Raw genomic sequence first — 20,262 nt, forward strand, 5'->3', positions numbered from 1 at the left:
AAAACTGATTTTTTGTATTTTCAAAATTAACCTCAACTCCCTAAATACTTTCAGGTTAATAGTACAAAATAAGTTAATAGAAAAAAATTTTCCGGAAAATAAAACTGCCAAAATACTCTAAACGTTTTTAAGATATCTCTGAGAAAAACAAGTTACATTTGTATGTAGTAAGTGTCAAATTCCGAACAAACCGCATACTGTCATATAATTTAAACTGACATAATTCTCACAGATGAACTGTCAAAACTGTCATTTTTTGGAGGGAAATTTTTAAGTGTCAACTATTCCACTCCTTTTCATTTATTGAGTGGTTGGCATTTTAAAAGTCCCTTTAAATTTGTTTACAATTCGGTTTTATTATACGTTTTTAGGAAATGGCGCAACCGTCCGTCGCCTGTTTTTTCAATAGCCGTAAACGAACCGCCGTGGACGACACAAAAATCAATCAGGCAAGAAAAGTTTTAATACTAGACCAAGCCAACACCTGTTCCACCACCAAAAATGGGTTAGACAAACAAAACGAACTTATTTTTGCACAGGTTTCCAAGGATTTGGATAGTACCGAAGATGGGTGTCCCAATGGAAAACTTAAAAAACTACAGGACAAGGAAGAAATAATTGGTTTGAGTAAAATTATAACAGTGCCAAACACGATTGTCCCAGCCCAGAAAAAGATCATTAAGGCCACCAGGAAAAGACTGAAACCCACCGCAAACAATAGAAACATACAAGAACTGATCAACAACATGAAAAACCACGAAACTGTGATTGAAAGTAAGTTGGAAAGTGGGGAAGAAACCCATCGAACCCCACCAGCTTCACCAAAAAAACCCACAGTAAATGCAATGGACAAAGTTAGGATGGATGGCCCGTCCATTAAGGAGATCAGAAATAAAATGTGTAGAAGCAAAAGACTTGCAGATTTAAAGGCTTCTATAGCCAGATTTCAGGAGGGTGACAGGAAATTGTCTGAAATTGGGAAGGAAACTGTGGGGATTCCTGATTCTCCCAAATTAAAGGGATTTAAAAACCATTGAGCTGCATGTTATGACAAGGTAAGTGATTGTTTATGTTTATTGTGATTAAATTTTGCTATTTTACCAATTGTACAGTCAGTCAAAGGTAGAGTAGTTCCACCCTGTATAATTTAAATTTGTCTCAGAAATATGAGCTTGAATTTTAAGTTTCTTTCTAAAACTAAAAATTAAGTTTTTAATGGGAGTGCCCGAAAAAAAATTTTAATTTATTAGACAAAAAAAAATAACTGAATATCAATACAGAACATATTAGCACAGACATTTAGAAAAACGTAATTTTGAGACACCCTGTATAATTAATATTTAGCTAGAAATATAGTAGACATTTTCTATTTAAATTTTTTTCTAAAACTTATGTGCATTGCCAAGTAAAAGTTAAACAAATAGTGAAAAATAAAAAACCTATTCTTTTGGCATCAATTGACAGAAAAACTGTTGTGAGAGGCCTAAACAAGTCTTACATTTTCCAAAAAATTTGAAAGACAGTTTGGGATTGCCAGAAATATCTAAATACTACTAAAAAACTCTTAAAAGCTGCCAGAGGCCTCTACAAGTGTCCTAAAGCTTCAAGGAATTTTTTAAAATTGCCAGAAGCTTTATGATTTTAGTTTGGACCTGCCTGAAGGCTGTAAATACTACTGAAAATCTTCCAAATACTGCCAGAGGCCTTCTACAATACATTTGTTATGAACGATCCAGGACATTAGAGGCTTCTAGTCCTAGAATCATTTTGAAACTGTGAAAATTGTCTTCAGAGGCTTAAAAAATGCCTTGCAGCCAGTTTTTTATAGTTTCCAGACAAATTGAAAGACTTTAGTTTTGAAAATTAACTTAGAAACCAGTAAATTCACTTTGAAAGAGTGAAAATTGCCTTCAGAGGTTTAAAAATAGTCTTTGTAACCAGTTTTCATTGTTTCCAGACAAATTGAATGACTTTGGTCTTAAAAGTTAACTTAGAAACCAGTAAATTCACTTTGAAACGGTGAAAATTGCCTTCAGAGGCTTAAAAATGGTCTTTGTAACCAGTTTTCATAGTTTCCAGACAAATTGAATGACTTTAGTCTTAAAAGTTAACTTAGAAACCAGTAAATTCACTTTGAAACAGTGAAAATTGCCATCAGAGGCTTAAAAATGGTCTTTGTAACCAGTTTTTATAGTTTCCAAGCAAATTGAATGACTTTAGTCCTAAAAATTAACTTAGAAACCAGTAAATTCACTTTGAAAGAGTGAAAATTGCCTTCAGAGGTTTAAAAATAGTCTTTGTAACCAGTTTTCATTGTTTCCAGACAAATTGAATGACTTTGGTCTTAAAAGTTAACTTAGAAACCAGTAAATTCACTTTGAAAGAGTGAAAATTGCCTTCAGAGGTTTAAAAATAGTCTTTGTAACCAGTTTTCATTGTTTCCAGACAAATTGAATGACTTTGGTCTTAAAAGTTAACTTAGAAACCAGTAAATTCACTTTGAAAGAGTGAAAATTGCCTTCAGAGGTTTAAAAATAGTCTTTGTAACCAGTTTTCATTGTTTCCAGACAAATTGAATGACTTTGGTCTTAAAAGTTAACTTAGAAACCAGTAAATTCACTTTGAAAGAGTGAAAATTGCCTTCAGAGGCTTAAAAATTGTCTTTGTAACCAGTTTTCATAGTTTCCAGACCAATTGAATGACTTTAGTCTTAAAAGTTAACTTAGAAACCAGTAAATTCACTTTAAAACGGTGAAAATTGCCTTCAGAGGTTTAAAAATTGTCTTTGTAACCAGTTTTCATAGTTTCCAGACCAATTGAATGACTTTAGTCTTAAAAGTTAACTTAGAAACCAGTAAATTCACTTTGAAACAGTGAAAATTGCCTTCAGAGGCTTAAAAATGGTCTTTGTAACCAGTTTTCATAGTTTCCAGACAAATTGAATGACTTTAGTCTTAAAAGTTAACTTAGAAACCAGTAAATTCACTTTAAAACGGTGAAAATTGCCTTCAGAGGTTTAAAAATTGTCTTTGTAACCAGTTTTCATAGTTTCCAGACCAATTGAATGACTTTGGTCTTAAAAGTTAACTTAGAAACCAGTAAATTCACTTTGAAACAGTGAAAATTGCCTTCAGAGGCTTAAAAATTGTCTTTGTAACCAGTTTTCATAGTTTCCAGACAAATTGAATGACTTTGGTCTTAAAAGTTAACTTAGAAACCAGTAAATTCACTTTGAAAGAGTGAAAATTGCCTTCAGAGGTTTAAAAATTGTCTTTGTAACCAGTTTTCATTGTTTCCAGACAAATTGAATGACTTTGGTCTTAAAAGTTAACTTAGAAACCAGTAAATTCACTTTGAAACAGTGAAAATTGCCTTCAGAGGTTTAAAAATAGTCTTTGTAACCAGTTTTCATTGTTTCCAGACAAATTGAATGACTTTGGTCTTAAAAGTTAACTTAGAAACCAGTAAATTCACTTTGAAACAGTGAAAATTGCCTTCAGAGGCTTAAAAATTGTCTTTGTAACCAGTTTTCATACTTTCCAGACAAATTGAATGACTTTAGTTTTGAAAATCGACAGAAACCAGTAAATCCACTTTGAAACATTGAAAATTGCTTTCAGAGGTTTAAAAATAGTATTTGTAACCAGTTTTCATTGTTTCAAGACAAATGGAATGACTTTAGTCTTAAAAGTTAACTTAGAAATCAGTAAATTCACTTTGAAACAATGAAAATTGCCTTCAGAGATTTAAAAATTGTCTTTGTAACCAGTTTTCATAGTTTCAAGACAAATGCCTTATGAGCTGTGACATTTCATGTTTAAATTAATTTTAGCTGGTAATACTGTTTATTGGGACACCCTGTCTATAACTTTCCTACTTGGCTACTGTGTTTAAAAATCAACAACTGTAAACCTACTACAATAACCATTCAATCAAACTATAACATAACAATATATTGTTGTTGCAGTCCTCAGAAAGTGTTTTCACCGGAAAAAGCGTATTTGAGCCCGCGCAAAGAAGGATCGGGTGTTCGTCGCAATTTACTGAATTTGATGAGCCCCACCAAGAACGCCGTCCCTATAACCAGCCCTTCCAAGGAACTGTTATCCGAAACGACCAAACCAGCCCTAACGCTGCCCTTTAAGTACCGATTTTTAGCGGAAATGTTTCGGGCAGTGGACACAGTGATTCAAATACTGTACAATCGCAAAGAAACGATCACGTTTAGGAAACTCAAACCGGCGGTGGAGGAAATACTGAAGAGAAACTTGCTGGAAAAACATTTGGCTCAGATTAAAACCGTGTTTCCTGAGGCGTTTTCTTTTGCTCAGGAAAAATTGAAGGTTTTCGGGAACGGAATGAGGGCGGAACGATGGGAATTGGTCCTTCATCCCGTAGTGAACAGTGACGGGAATATGACTTCGGATTTGTTGTTGCAAAGGAGGAGGAAGCTTTTTAACGTGCTGCTGGATAAAGTGAAGGAGTACCACCATGAGTTTTTGATGTCACTGGATACCCCCATTAATATCCCCAAAGACAAGGTCACCCGTTGGCATCCGGAGTTTGATATCGAAAAGGTAATTGTTTTTTCATTACTACTCTGAAAACCTTTTTCTGCCAATTTTATACCAAATTTTTTAGTATTTTTTGAGGTTATTGGTTAGGAAATTTAGTGAGGATTTCAAAAATGTGCTTAAAACAGTAATTTTCTTACTCAGAGTGGGTTTTACAAGCAATTTTGTCTCTGACTGTCCTTTGAAACTGTGTTTCTGTCAGTTCAAATTTTGACACCGCTTTTCTCATCGACCCTACCAATTTTTGTAATGCTTTTTATATTACGGGATAGGAAATTTAATGAGGATTTCAAAAATGTGCTTGAAACAGTCATTTTCTCACTCCAAGTGGATTTGACAAGTGATTTTGTCCTTGACTGTCTTTTCAAGCTGTGTTTCTGGCAGTTAAAATTTTGACACAAATTTTCTTCCTGACTCTACCAAATTTTGTAGTGTTTTTTGATGTTATTGGTTAGGAAATTTAGTGAGGATTCCAAAAATGTGCTTAAAACAGTAATTTTCTTACTCAGAGTGGGTTTTACAGGCGATTTTGTAACTGACTGTCCTTTGAAACTGTGTTTCTGTCAGTTCAAATTTTGACACCGCTTTTCTCCTCGACCCTACCAATTTTTGTTATGTTTTTTTATGTTACGGGATAGGAAATTTAATGAGGATTTCAAAAATGTGCTTAAAACAGTAATTTTCTTACTCAAAGTGGGTTTTACAAGTAATTTTGTCTGACTGTCCTTTGAAACTGTGATTCTGTCAGTTCTAATTTTGACACTGCTTTTCTCCTCGATCCTACCAATTTTTGTAATGTTTTTTTCTGTTACGGGATAGGAAATTTAATGAGGATTTCAAAAATGTGCTTAAAACAGTAATTTTCTTACTACAAGTGGGTTTTACAGGTAATTTTGTCTCTGACTGTCCTTTCAAACTGTGTTTCTGTCAGTTCAAATTTTGACACCGCTTTTCTCCTCGACCCTACCAATTTTTGTTATGTTTTTTTATGTTACGGGATAGGAAATTTAATGAGGATTTCAAAAATGTGCTTAAAACAGTAATTTTCTTACTCAGAGTGGGTTTTACAAGCTATTTTGTAACTGACTGTCCTTTCAAACTGTGTTTCTGTCAGTTCACCGCTTTTCTCCTTGACCCTACCAATTTTTGTAATGCTTTTTATGTTACGGGATAGGAAATTTAATGAGGATTTCAAAAATGTGCTTGAAACAGTCATTTTCTCACTCCAAGTGGATTTGACAAGTGATTTTGTCCTTGACTGTCTTTTGAAGCTGTGTTTCTGGCAGTTAAAATTTTGACACAAATTTTCTTCCTGACTACCAAATTTTGTAATGTTTTTTTCTGTTACGGGATAGGAAATTTAATAAGGATTTCAAAAATGTGCTTAAAACAGTAATTTTCTTACTACAAGTGGGTTTTACAGGTAATTTTGTCTCTGACTGTCCTTTCAAACTGTGTTTCTGTCAGTTGAAATTTTGACACTGCTTTTCTCCTCAACCCTACCAGTTTTTGTAATGTTTTTTATGTTACGGGATAGGAAATTTAATGAGGATTTCAAAAATGTGTTTAAAACAGTAATTTTCTTACTCAGAGTGGGTTTTACAAGCGATTTTGTAACTGACTGTCCTTTCAAACTGTGTTTCTGTCAGTTCAAATTTTGACACCGCTTATCTTCTTGACCCTACCAATTTTTGTAATGTTTTTTTATGTTACGGGATAGGAAATTTAATGAGGATTTCAAAAATGTGCTTAAAACAGTAATTTTCTTACTACAAATGGGTTTTACAAGTAATTTTGTCTTTGACTGTCTTTTCAAACTGTGTTTCTGGCAGTTCAAATGTTGACACCAATTTTCTTCCTGACTACCAAATTTTGTAGTGTTTTTTGAGGTTATTGGTTAGAAAATTTGTCTGTCAAAAAAGACTGTCATTTTCTCACTCCAAGTGGATTTGACAAGTGATATTGTCCTTGACCTTTCAAACTGTGTTCTTCTTAGCAAATATTGACACCGTTTTTCTTCCTGACTGTACCAAATTTTGTAGTGCTTTGAGGCTTTAAGGCTTGCTTAAAGACTTCTGGCATCTTCAAAGTGATTCTAGAGGCTTTTGGCAATTTTAAATAATTTTTAGAAGGTTTTATAATCTTCTTAGAGGCTTCTGGCCCAATTTTCCATAGTATTTATAGGCTTGCGGTATTTCCAAACTAAGAGGCCTCTGGCAATTTAAAAAAAACAATCTTAGAGGTTCCTGTTAATTTCTGGAAGATTTTCCATAGTATTTAGAGGCTTGTAGTATTTCCAAAATAATACTAGAGCTCTCTGGCGTTTTTAGAAGATTTAAAAACTTTTGAGAGGTTTCCGGCAAGTTTTGACAAATTTTCCATAATATTTAAAAGCTTGTAGTATTCCCAAAATAATTCTGAAGGTCTCTGGTAATTTTAAAAATTCCTTAGAGGATTTACAATCTTTGTAGAGGTTTCTGGCAAGTTTTGGAAGATTTTTCGTAATATTTAGAGGCTCCTAGCATTTTTAAAAAAAATTTCAGAATATTCAAGACCATCTTATGGGCTTCTAGCAGGTTTTGGACAATTTTCCATAGTATTTAAAGACTTAATGCTAGAGGTATCTGAAAATTTTCAACCAGATTGTAAAGCATCAAATTGGTACCTAATTTGGACCTCAGAAATTCAGATTTATTGTCAGAATGACGCCAACTGGTACCATTTTTGAGATATCGTTGATTTTTGTCACAAAGTACGAAATGAAACGACCAACTTTGACGCGCTCTAGCGGCCGAACGGGGCAACTTAGCCGCGTCCGCTTCACGTCACGTGATAGCCCCATTCATAGGCTATCTACGGGCCTCTGATAAATCTATACTGAATGTTTCAAATAAACGAGTTATTAGCGATTTTATGGTAAAGTGCACCAAAATCGTGTTAAATTTACAGTTTTTTGCAGCTTTAGGGTACCTTGTAAAGCACCATGTTGGTACTATCCCATTGAAATTCCGGTTGTAGACTAATTTGGACCTTAAAAATTCAAATCCAGTGTCAGAATTACGTTAACTGGTACCATTTTTGAGAAAACCTTGATTTTTGTCAATTTTAGGTACTTTTCAGGGCGTGGTTCCCTTATAAGGGCCGTAATCGCCTTTTAGCGCCTTATGCTAGTTTTCGATCATCAACCCAAAAGTATTTGCTTGGTCAAAGTTGATTTTAAAATTTTGATATTTTTTCGAAAATTTGCTAGGGTCCTCCCCTTGGAAAATTGGATAAAAATAAATTTTTATTTTCTTGCAACCAAACCGTGCAATTTACAAGAAAATTGTATATATGATAAAAGTTGGGCCCTGACGAGACACGTTTATGGTAGCAATTTCAAGTTTGTAAATTAAACGGTTCTCGAGATATTTACAAAAAAGTACGAAATAAAACGACCAACTTTGACGCGCTCTAGCGGCCGAACGGGGCAACTTAGCCGCGTCCGCTTAACGTCACGTGATAGCCCCATTCATTGGCCATCTACGGTGTTCTGATCTCTCTATACTGAATGTTTCAAATAAACGAGTTATTAGCGATTTTATGGTAAAGTGCACCAAAATCGTGTTAAATTTACAGTTTGACGCAGCTTTATATTAGGCTACCTTGTAAAGCACCATGTTGGTACTATTTCAATGAAATTCCGGTTGTAGACTAATTTGGACCTTAGGAATTCAAATTCGTTGTCAAAGTGACGCTAACTTGTACCATCCTTGATTTTTGTCACAAAGTACGAAATGAAACGACCAACTTAGACGCGCTCTAGCGGCCGAACGGGGCAACTTAGCCGCGTCCGCTTAACGTCACGTGATAGTCCCATCCATTGGCCATCTACGGTCTTCTGATGTGTCTATACTGAATGTTTCAAATAAACGAGTTATTAGCGATTTTATGGTAAAGTGCACCAAAATCGTGTTAAATTTACAGTTTTTTGCAGCTTTAGGGTACCTTGTAAAGCACCATGTTGGTACTATCCCATTGAAATTCCGGCTGTAGACTAATTTGGACCTTAAAAATTCAAATCCAGTGTCAGAATTACGTTAACTGGTACCATTTTTGAGAAAACCTTGATTTTTGTCAATTTTAGGTACTTTTCAGGGCGTGGTTCCCTTATAAGGGCCGTAATCGCCTTTTAGCGCCTTATGCTAGTTTTCGATCATCAACCCAAAAGTATTTGCTTGGTCAAAGTTGATTTTAAAATTTTGATATTTTTTCGAAAATTTGCTAGGGTCCTCCCCTTGGAAAAATGGATAAAAATCAATTTTTATTTTCTTACAACCAAACCGTGCAATTTACAAGAAAATTGTATATATGATAAAAGTTGTGCCCTGACGAGACACATTTATGGTAGCAATTTCAAGTTTGTAAATTGAACGGTTCTCGAGATATTTACAAAAAAGTACGAAATAAAACGACCAACTTTGACGCGCTCTAGCGGCCGAACGGGGCAACTTAGCCGCGTCCGCTTAACGTCACGTGATAGTCCCATCCATTGGCCATCTACGGTCTTCTGATGTGTCTATACTGAATGTTTCAAATAAACGAGTTATTAGCGATTTTATGGTAAAGTGCACCAAAATTGTGTTAAATTTACAGTTTGACGCAGCTTTATATTAGGCTACCTTGTAAAGCACCATGTTGGTACTATTTCAATGAAATTCCGGTTGTAGACTAATTTGGACCTCAGTAACTCAAATCTGCTGTCAGAATGACGCTAACTGGTACCATTTTTGAGATGACCTTAATTTTTGTCATTTTTAAATATGGTTTATATAACTGGCATTAATTTGATGAGTAATATGTTTCGCAATCATTAAAAAACACCCTGTATACTATTAATTGGTTTCTGGTTTTAACCTTGGCAGTTTACACTATATAAATTCCAAAAGTAGGTTAATAAACCATATTAATGTTGCTATTTTTAATAATAGTCGTGTATTTTGATTAGGTTGCAAATTTGCTAACTATCATGAATTGTTTTTGTTTTTTAATCGGTTTGAACTTGTGATCTTAAGCATGTTGTGTACTGTACAGGGTGATTCAACTTTTAGGTTAATTGCCTTATAATCTAGAAAACATGTCAAGGAGGGGATTTGAGTTATCAAAACTGTTCTTTTAAGCTACAAAAATCATTTCAATTAAAAACTACAAATACAAGAAAAAAACATTCAATTTACCATTGACATGTCAAAAATCAAAGGTAAATTGTCAAATTTCAAAGTTAAGTTGACCAAACGACACTCTCAAATTGTCAAAGCAGAAATTTTACAAGAGTAAATTATCAAATTTTAAAATTTGTATATTAAATATGCAAATGCAAATGAGCTATTCTCGTTAGCAAGTTCTTGGTTTGAAATAAATAAATAACTTTTAAACAAATCTAAAACCAGCAGTATGCTATTTAGAACTAAATTAAATAGAATCACTAAGCCTGAGTCTATTCTTGTTTGTGACAGTCAGTTTGAGATATCTGACAAAACCAAGTTTCTGGGAATTTATATTGATGAATTTTTAGACTGGTCTCATCATATTGAATATCTTAATAATAAACTTAATAAAGTTTGCAGTTTGTTGAGAACACTCTACTTTGCAAATTTCGAAGGACCAATGAAATATGGTATTATTTTTTGGGGAATAAACTTTAAAGCTCAAAACATTTTCGTTACTCAAAAGCGAATATTAAGAATAATTTGTAAAATGTCACCATTACAATCTTGCCGAGGAGTATTTAAGTCTAAAAGACTGCTTACTGTTTACGCTTTATACATATATGAAATAGTTATGTTCGTTTTTAAAAACCAAGCTGAATTTGTATCAAATGTCAATCACAATTATCCTACTCGCACAAGTGACATTCCTTATCCGAAACATAGGCTAGCATTGTTTGAAAAAGGCGTATATTATATGGGCATCAAATGTTATAATAAATTAAATGTTGATATTAAGAAGATTACTGTATAAAAAATGTTTAAAAGAAAATTAAAAACGTTTCTTATAGATCTCGAACCATATAGTCTTCAGGATTATTTTAGTTAGGCACATAAGATTGGGGTAGTTCTTTTTTGTGTGGGTAATGTTTTTGTGACGTCATTTCATTTTATTTTTGTTTTATACATCTTTGTGTAACTCAATGTAATTATGAAATAAAGCATACTATTACTACTACTAAATATATTTTTTTTATTAATAATATTTTGTCGAAATTATGCATACTAATTTTTTGGACAATTTGGTTATTAAAGAAACAAAACCAGATATTTTACAATTTATTATTATAATACTGATTTTGTGTGATTGTTTAAAATCAGGTTCCTGACATCGAGTGTTCACCGTTGCCTCAGCCTCCTGTCGAGGACAAACTCACTTCTGGCAAAGACGTCCTGGAGAGGGCGCGCGTGCTGTTTAGCTGCAACACGAAAATGGAAATGGCCTTGCAGAAACTGAAAGACTCGCAAAACAATCAGAAAAATGCTACGGCCACACAGGAGAGTGCACAAGACAATCAATCCATATTGAAAGGTATTTTTTTTCGCATTACCTTGATAATTTTCACCCTACTGGCAATTTCTCGTTTAGTGTAACACTAGAAACTGAAAATTTTCAAAAATCAATAAAAGAGAATGATGAAGACAATTAGGCTATTAAATGCACATCAAAAAGACAGTTTTAAAATCTTCTTAGAAGCTTCTGATACATTTTAAAAGCTTTTCTGTACTATATTGGCAATTCAAAAAGAAAATTTGAGGCTTTAAGGTGTTTTTAAAGACTTCCGGCATATTTAAAATGATTCTAGAGGCCTTTACCAATTTTACAGAATTCTCAGAAGGTTTTAAAATCTTCTTAGAAGCTTCTGATACATTTTAGGAGGTTTTCCGTACTATTTAGTGGAATTGCACTGTAAGTAGTCGCTACAGCTCCATGGAGCCAAATTTGACAGTTCTGACCTTAAATACATTCCTTACGTCACGTAACAGCTGTCATAACTGTTGAAACCCGTTAATCCCTGACTTGAAACTATAAAATTAGAAATAGTTGCTAATTTGAGGAATTAAACTGGAAGTTGTGTTTAAAGATTTATGGAGGCAAATTTGACAGTTGGAACGTTAAGGAACTCGTTAATACGTTGCTTGAATCACGTGACAGCTGTCAGAACTGTCAAAAACCCACTCACCAGTGGTCTAAAAGAATAAATTTCCAAATAAATGTGTTTGATTGAGGAATTGCACTGTAAGTTAAATTTACAGCTCCGTGAAGCGAAATTTGACAGTTCTAACGTTAAAGAACACTTTAACACGTTCCTTACGTCACGTGACAGCTGTCATAACGGTTGAAACCCGTTAATCCCTGATTTGAAACTATAAAATTAGAAATAGTTGCTAATTTGAGGAATTAAACTGGAAGTTGTGTTTAAAGATTTATGGAGGCAAATTTGACAGTTGGAACGTTAAGGAACTCGTTAATACGTTGCTTGCATCACGTGACAGCTGTCATAACTGTCAAAAACCCACTCACCAGTGGTCTGAAAGTATAAATTTCCAAATAAATGTGTTTGATTGAGGAATTGCACTGTAAGTTAAATTTACAGCTCCATGGAGCCAAATTTGACAGTTCTAACGTTAAAGAACACTTTAACACGTTCCTTACGTCACGTGACAGCTGTCATAACGGTTGAAACCCGTTAATCCCTGATTTGAAACTATAAAATTAGAAATAGTTGCTAATTTGAGGAATTAAACTGAAAGTTGTGTTTAAAGCTCTATGGAGGCAAATTTGACAGTTGGGACGTTAAGGAACACGTTAATACGTTGCTTGCATCACGTGACAGCTGTCAGAACTGTCAAAAACCCACTCACCAGTGGTCTGAAAGTATAAATTTACAAATAAATGCGTTTCTTTGAGGAATTTCATTGGGGCAATCTTCATGGAGGGAAAATTGACAGTTGGGGCGTTAGGGAACACTTTAGTACGTTGTTTGTGTCACGTGACAGCTGTCATAACTTAAGAAATACTACACTTTCGAATACAAAATAGTTCTGTTTAGGCTGATTTTCAGCATTTTAGGGTTTTTGAGGTAGCATTGACAAGTTTAGGCTTATATTTAGAATTTTAGGCTAAATTACCGCATTTTAGGCTTTTTGATATCATTTTGGCGATTTTTAGCTACTTTATCAGGATTTTAGGCTAATTTAAGAAATTTTAGGCTAATATAAGGCATTTTAAGCTTTTTGAGATGTTTTTAACAACTTTAGGTTAATTTTCAGCATTTTCAGCCCCACTCAGGGTAATTTAGGCGAATTTAGAGGAGTTAAACTGGAAGTTGTGTTTAAAGCTCTATGGAGGCAAATTTGACAGTTGGGACGTTAAGGAACACGTTAATACGTGGTTTGCACCACGTGACAGCTGTCATAACTGTCAAAAACCCACTCAACAGTGGTCTAAAAGTATAAATTTCCAAATAAATGTGTTTGATTGAGAAATTGCACTGTAAGTTAAATTTACAGCTCCATGGAGCCAAATTTGACAGTTCTAACGTTAAAGAACACTTTAACACGTTCCTTACGTCACGTGACAGCTGTCATAACTGTTAAAACCCACTCCTCAGTGATCTAAAAGTATAAAATACCAAATAGATGTGTTTCTCGGAGGATCCACCCTGTAAGTTGTGTTTAAAACTTCATGAAGGCAAAATTGACAGTTGGTGCGTTAGGGAACACGTTAATACGTTGCTTGTGTGACGTGACAGCTGTCATAATTGTCAAAACCCAATCATCACTGACCTAAAAGTATAAAATGCCAAATAGATGTGATTCTTGGAAGAACCACATTGTAAGTAGTCTTTACAGCCTTACGAGGCCAAATTTGACAGTTTTGACGTTAAGGAACACTTTTATACTTTTCTTACGTCACGTGACAGCTGCCATAACTGTCGAAACTTGTGCACCAGTGAGCTGAAACTATACAATTATAAATAGTTGCTAATTTGGGGAATTACACTGGAAATTGTGTTTAAAGCTTCATGGAGCTAAATTTGACAGTTGTAACGTTAAGGAATACTTTAATATGTTGCTTGCGTCACGTGACAGCTGTCATAACTGTCAAAACTAACTGACCCGTGATTTGAAGGTATAAAATTCGAAATATATGTGTTTTTTTGAGGAATTGCACTGCAAGTTCTGTTTACGCCTCCATAAAACCAAATTTGACAGTTGGGACGTTAAGGAACACATAAATTCAATGTGCAGTGTGATTTATTTGACAGCTGTCAGGTGATGTAAGGAATAGGCTAATTACCTAAATTTTAGCCTAAATCATTACATTTTAGGCTATTTGTGATCGTTTCGACAATTTTAGGCTAATTTTCAATTTTTTTTAATGCATTTTTGGCTAACTTAAGAAATACTAGGCTTTCGAAAACAAAATAGTTCTGTTTAGGCTGATTTTCAGCATTTTAGGGTTTTTGCGGTAGCATTGACAAGTTTAGGCTTATATTTAGAATTTTAGGCTAAATTATCGCATTTTAGGCTTTTTGATATCATTTTGGCGATTTTTAGCTACTTTATCAGGATTTTAGGCTAATTTAAGAAATTTTAGGCTAATATAAGGCATTTTAAGCTTTTTGAGATGTTTTTAACAACTTTAGGTTAATTTTCAGCATTTTCAGCCCCACTCAGGGTAATTTAGGCGAATTTAGAAGAATTAAACTGGAAATTGTGTTTAAAGCTCTATGGAGGCAAATTTGACAGTTGGGACGTTAAGGAACACGTTAATACGTTGTTGGCATCATGTGACAGCTGTCATAACTGTCAAAAACCCACTCAACAGTGGTCTAAAAGTATAAATTTCCAAATAAATGTGTTTGATTGAGAAATTGCACTGTAAGTTAAATTTACAGCTCCATGGAGCCAAATTTGACAGTTCTAACGTTAAAGAACACTTTAACACGTTCCTTACGTCACGTGACAGCTGTCATAACTGTTAAAACCCACTCCTCAGTGATCTAAAAGTATAAAATACCAAATAGATGTGTTTCTCGGAGGAACCATACTGTAAGTTGTGTTTAAAGCTTCATGGAGGCAAAATTGACAGTTGGTGCGTTAGGGAACACTTTAATATGTTGCTTGTGTCACGTGACAGCTGTCATAATTGTCAAAACCCAATCACCAGTGACCTAAAAGTATAAAATGCCAAATAGATGTGATTCTTGGAGGAACCACATTGTAAGTAGTCTTTACAGTTCTACGAAGCCAAATTTGACAGTTCTGACGTTAAGGAACACTTTTATACTTTTCTTACGTCACGTGACAGCTGCCATAACTGTCGAAACTTGTGCACCAGTGATCTGAAACTAAAAATAGTTGCTAATTTGGGGAATTACACTGGAAATTGTGTTTAAAGCTTCATGGAGCTAAATTTGACAGTTGTAACGTTAAGGAATACTTCAATACGTTGCTTGCGTCACGTGACAGCTGTCATAACTGTCAAAACTAACTGACCAGTGACTTGAAGGTATCAAATTCGAAATATATGTGTTTTTTTGAGGAATTGCACTGTAAGTTGTGTTTACGCCTCCATGAAACCAAATTTGACAGTTCTGACGTTAAGGAACACTTTTATACTTTTCTTACGTCACGTGACAGCTGCCATAACTATCGAAACTTGTGCACCAGTGACCCGAAACTATAAAAGTATAAATAGTTGCTAATTTGGGGAATTACACTGGAAATTGTGTTTAAAGCTTCATGGAGCTAAATTTGACAGTTGTAACGTTAAGGAATACTTTAATACGTTGCTTGCGTCACGTGACAGCTGTCATAACTGTCAAAACTAACTGACCCGTGATTTGAAGGTATAAAATTCGAAATATATGTGTTTTTTTGAGGAATTGCACTGCAAGTTCTGTTTACGCCTCCATAAAACCAAATTTGACAGTTGGGACGTTAAGGAACACATAAATTCAATGTGTAGTGTGATTTATTTGACAGCTGTCAGGTGACGTAAGGAATAGGCTAATTACCTAAATTTTAGCCTGAATCATTACATTTTAGGCTGTTTGTGATCGTTTCGACAATTTTAGACTAATTTTCAATTTTTTTTAATGCATTTTTGGCTAACTTAAGAAATACTAGGCTTTCGAAAACAAAATAGTTCTGTTTAGGCTGATTTTCAGCATTTTAGGGTTTTTGCGGTAGCATTGACAAGTTTAGGCTTATATTTAGAATTTTAGGCTAAATTACCGCATTTTTGGCTTTTTGATATCATTTTGGCGATTTTCAGCTACTTTATCAGGATTTTAGGCTAATTTAAGAAATTTTAGGCTAATATAAGGCATTTTAAGCTTTTTGAGATGTTTTTAACAACTTTAGGTTAATTTTCAACATTTTCAGCCCCACTCAGGGTAATTTAGGCGAATTTAGAGGAATTAAACTGGAAGTTGTGTTTAAAGCTCTATGGAGGCAAATTTGACAGTTGGGACGTTAAGGAACACGTTAATACGTTGTTGGCATCATGTGACAGCTGTCATAACTGTCAAAAACCCACTCAACAGTGGTCTAAAAGTATAAATTTCCAAATAAATGTGTTTGATTGAGGAATTGCACTGTAAGTTAAATTTACAGCTCCATGGAGCCAAATTTGACAGTTCTAACGTTAAAGAACACTTTAACACGTTCCTTGCGTCACGTGACAGCTGTCATAACTGTTAAAACCCACTCCTCAGTGATCTAAAAGTATAAAATACCAAATAGATGTGTTTCTCGGAGGAACCGCACTGTAAGTTGTGTTTAAAGCTTCATGGAGGCAAAATTGACAGTTGGTGCGTTAGGGAACACTTTAATACGTTGCTTGAGTCACGTGACAGCTGTCATAATTGTCAAAACCCAATCACCAGTGACCTAAAAGTATAAAATGCCAAATAGATGTGATTCTTGGAGGAACCACATTGTAAGTAGTCTTTACAGTTCTACGAAGCCAAATTTGACAGTTCTGACGTTAAGGAACATTTTTATACTTTTCTTACGTCACGTGACAGCTGCCATAACTGTCGAAACTTGTGCACCAGTGATCTGAAACTATAAATAGTTGCTAATTTGGGGAATTACACTGGAAATTGTGTTTAAAGCTTCATGGAGCTAAATTTGACAGTTGTAACGTTAAGGAATACTTCAATACGTTGCTTGCGTCACGTGACAGCTGTCATAACTGTCAAAACTAACTGACCAGTGACTTGAAGGTATCAAATTCGAAATATATGTGTTTTTTTGAGGAATTGCACTGTAAGTTGTGTTTACGCCTCCATGAAACCAAATTTGACAGTTGGGACGTTAAGGAAAACATAAATTTAATGTGCAGTGTGATTTATTTGACAGCTGTCAGGTGACGTAAGGAATAGGCTAATTACCTAAATTTTAGCCTAAATCATTACATTTTAGGCTATTTGTGATCGTTTCGACAATTTTAGGTTAGTTTTCAATTTTTTTTAATGCATTTTGGCTAACTTCTGAAATACTAGGCTTTCAAATACAAAATAGTTCTGTTTAGGCTGATTTTCAGCATTTTAGGGTTTTTGCGGTAGCATTGACAAGTTTAGGCTTATATTCAGAATTTTAGGCTAAATTACCGCATTTTTGGCTTTTTGATATCATTTTGGCGATTTTCAGCTACTTTATCAGGATTTTAGGCTAATTTAAGAAATTTTAGGCTAATATAAGGCATTTTAAGCTTTTTGAGATGTTTTTAACAACTTTAGGTTAATTTTCAGCCCCACTCAGGGTAATTTAGGCGAATTTAGAGGAATTAAACTGGAAGTTGTGTTTAAAGCTCTATGGAGGCAAATTTGACAGTTGGGACGTTAAGGAACACGTTAATACGTGGTTTGCACCACGTGACAGCTGTCATAACTGTCAAAAACCCACTCAACAGTGGTCTAAAAGTATAAATTTCCAAATAAATGTGTTTGATTGAGAAATTGCACTGTAAGTTAAATTTACAGCTCCATGGAGCCAAATTTGACAGTTCTAACGTTAAAGAACACTTTAACACGTTCCTTACGTCACGTGACAGCTGTCATAACTGATAAAACCCACTCCTCAGTGATCTAAAAGTATAAAATACCAAATAGATGTGTTTCTCGGAGGATCCACCCTGTAAGTTGTGTTTAAAACTTCATGAAGGCAAAATTGACAGTTGGTGCGTTAGGGAACACGTTAATACGTTGCTTGTGTGACGTGACAGCTGTCATAATTGTCAAAACCCAATCACCAGTGACCTAAAAGTATAAAATGCCAAATAGATGTGATTCTTGGAGGAACCACATTGTAAGTAGTCTTTACAGCCTTATGAGGCCAAATTTGACAGTTTTGACGTTAAGGAACACTTTTATACTTTTCTTACGTCACGTGACAGCTGCCATAACTGTCGAAACTTGTGCACCAGTGACCTGAAACTATAAAAGTATAAATAGTTGTTAATTTGAACAATTACACTGGAAATTGTGTTTAAAGCTTCATGGAGCTAAATTTGACAGTTGTAACGTTAAGGAATACTTTAATACGTTGCTTGCGTCACGTGACAGCTGTCATAACTGTCAAAACTAACTGACCCGTGACTTGAAGGTATAAAATTCGAAATATATGTGTTTTTTTGAGGAATTGCACTGCAAGTTCTGTTTACGCCTCCATAAAACCAAATTTGACAGTTGGGACGTTAAGGAACACATAAATTCAATGTGCAGTGTGATTTATTCGACAGCTGTCAGGTGACGTAAGGAATAGGCTAATTACCTAAATTTTAGCCTAAATCATTACATTTTAGGCTATTTGTGATCGTTTCGACAGTTTTAGGCTAATTTTCAATTTTTTTTAATGCATTTTTGGCTAACTTAAGAAATACTACACTTTCGAATACAAAATAGTTCTGTTTAGGCTGATTTTCAGCATTTTAGGCTTTTTGATATCATTTTGGCGATTTTCGGCTACTTTTTCAGGATTTTAGGCTAATTTAAGGAATTTTAAGCTAAGTTAAGGCATTTTAGGCTTGTCCAGATAATCTTAACTATTTTAGTTACATATTCAGCATTTTAGGCTTATTTAAGAAATTTTAAGCTAATATAAGGCATTTTAAGCTTTTTGAGATGTTTTTAACAACTTTAGGATAATTTTCAGTCCCACTCAGGGTAATTTAGGCGAATTTAGGGCATTTTAGTCGTGTCGAGATGGTTTTAACAACAGAATTTGTTTCAATAACTTACAATGTTTTTGTTTGTTTTATTTCTCTAAAAAACAATGATGTTAACATATTTTTCTTCTACTAGGAATACCAAAGTGTCTGCTAGAAAAAGTACGGCAAAAGCAAGCAGCCAAAGCCCTGATATCGATGACAAGATCGTCCGACAAAGAGAAGGAAGTACTGTTATACTCGCGATTACCAGAAATAGCTCGGCTCACTCGTAACGTGTTCGTTGCGGAAAAGAAGGGCGTGTTAACGTTGGACACGGTGGTGGACAAACTGGGCAACAGTTACCGAGGTAATTTGACGAAAGCGGAAATGGAGGATCACTTGAAAGTGATCGCCAAAGAATTGCCGAACTGGTTGGCGTTCCACGAGATCCGACATTGCGTTTATCTCAAATTGAGAAAAAACGCGGACTTGAGTTTGGTGTTGAACAAACTTGAAAACTTGTGTAAGCAGAAAAATGAGACGTAGTTTGTCCGAAAGTAAGTACCAAAGTGTTCTTCTACTAGTGTTTAATATTTTGTACTGATTAGGCCTTACGAGAACGTATAAATTATTTTTTGGTAACCTTTTGAAAAGAGTATTAAAGTGTTAAGTGTGGCGAATTTGAAATTTGTGTTTTCTTATTGGAAATCCTTTTTTACTACAAAAATTATCAGGTAAGCACTGATTAGAACAGTTTTCTTACGGTATTTGAGATTTCGCAATTATTTTGACAATTGTCACGTGACTGTCTAAATAAGCGGTGTTCTAGTATAACTTGACAGTTGTCACAAACGTCAAACTTTGCTCAGTCTCACCTAGAATCTGTAAGTGTCACAGTTTAAAACACTTTACTTACAGTATTTGAGGCAAGACGTTGTTTCTAACTGTTTTACAGTTATTTTGGCAGTTGTCACGTGACTGTCTAAGTAAATGGTGTTCTTGTATAATGTGACAACTGGCACAAACGTCAAAACTGTCAAGCTTTACTCAGTCTGAGCTAAAATCTGCAAGAAGCAAAATTTAAAACAGTTTTCTTACGATATTCAAAACCCGACGTGGTTTGTAGCTGTTTGGTAATAATTTTGGCAGTTGTCACGTGACTGTCTAAATAAATGGTGTTTTAGTATAGTGTGACAACTGGCACAAACGTCAAAACTGTCAAGCTTTACTCAGTCTGAGTTAAAATCTGCCAGAACCACAGCTTAAAACAGTTTTTTACGGTTTTTTTTGGACAATACTTGGTTTTTAACTGTTTGACAATTATTTTGACAGTTGTCACGTGACTGTCTAAATAAAAGGTGTTCTTGTATAATGTGACAGCTGGCACAAACGTCAAAACTGTCAAGCTTTGCTCAGTCTGAGTTAAAATCTGCAAGAGCCACAGCTTAAAACAGTTCTTTACGGTGTTTTGGGGCAACATTTGGTTTTTAACTGA

At 34.5% G+C, this 20,262-nt stretch overlaps 1 protein-coding gene across 1 annotated transcript; it reads left to right on the forward strand.

The window, feature by feature from the left end:
* The first annotated feature begins 266 nt into the window (after positions 1-266).
* Positions 267-19,454, forward strand: dup (chromatin licensing and DNA replication factor double parked). The gene is given in 6 exon segments (XM_081975292.1): positions 267-449; positions 540-1,031; positions 1,033-1,055; positions 3,968-4,577; positions 10,922-11,132; positions 18,922-19,454. Coding segments are annotated over 6 exon segments (1,803 nt in total). The 5' UTR covers positions 267-374; the 3' UTR covers positions 19,314-19,454.
* Positions 19,455-20,262: the final 808 nt, after the last annotated feature.

This window comes from Ips typographus, linkage group LG3, assembly GCF_016097725.1.
Source record: "Ips typographus isolate SLU linkage group LG3, UJ_Ityp_2.0, whole genome shotgun sequence".
Lineage (NCBI taxonomy): Eukaryota > Metazoa > Arthropoda > Insecta > Coleoptera > Curculionidae > Ips > Ips typographus.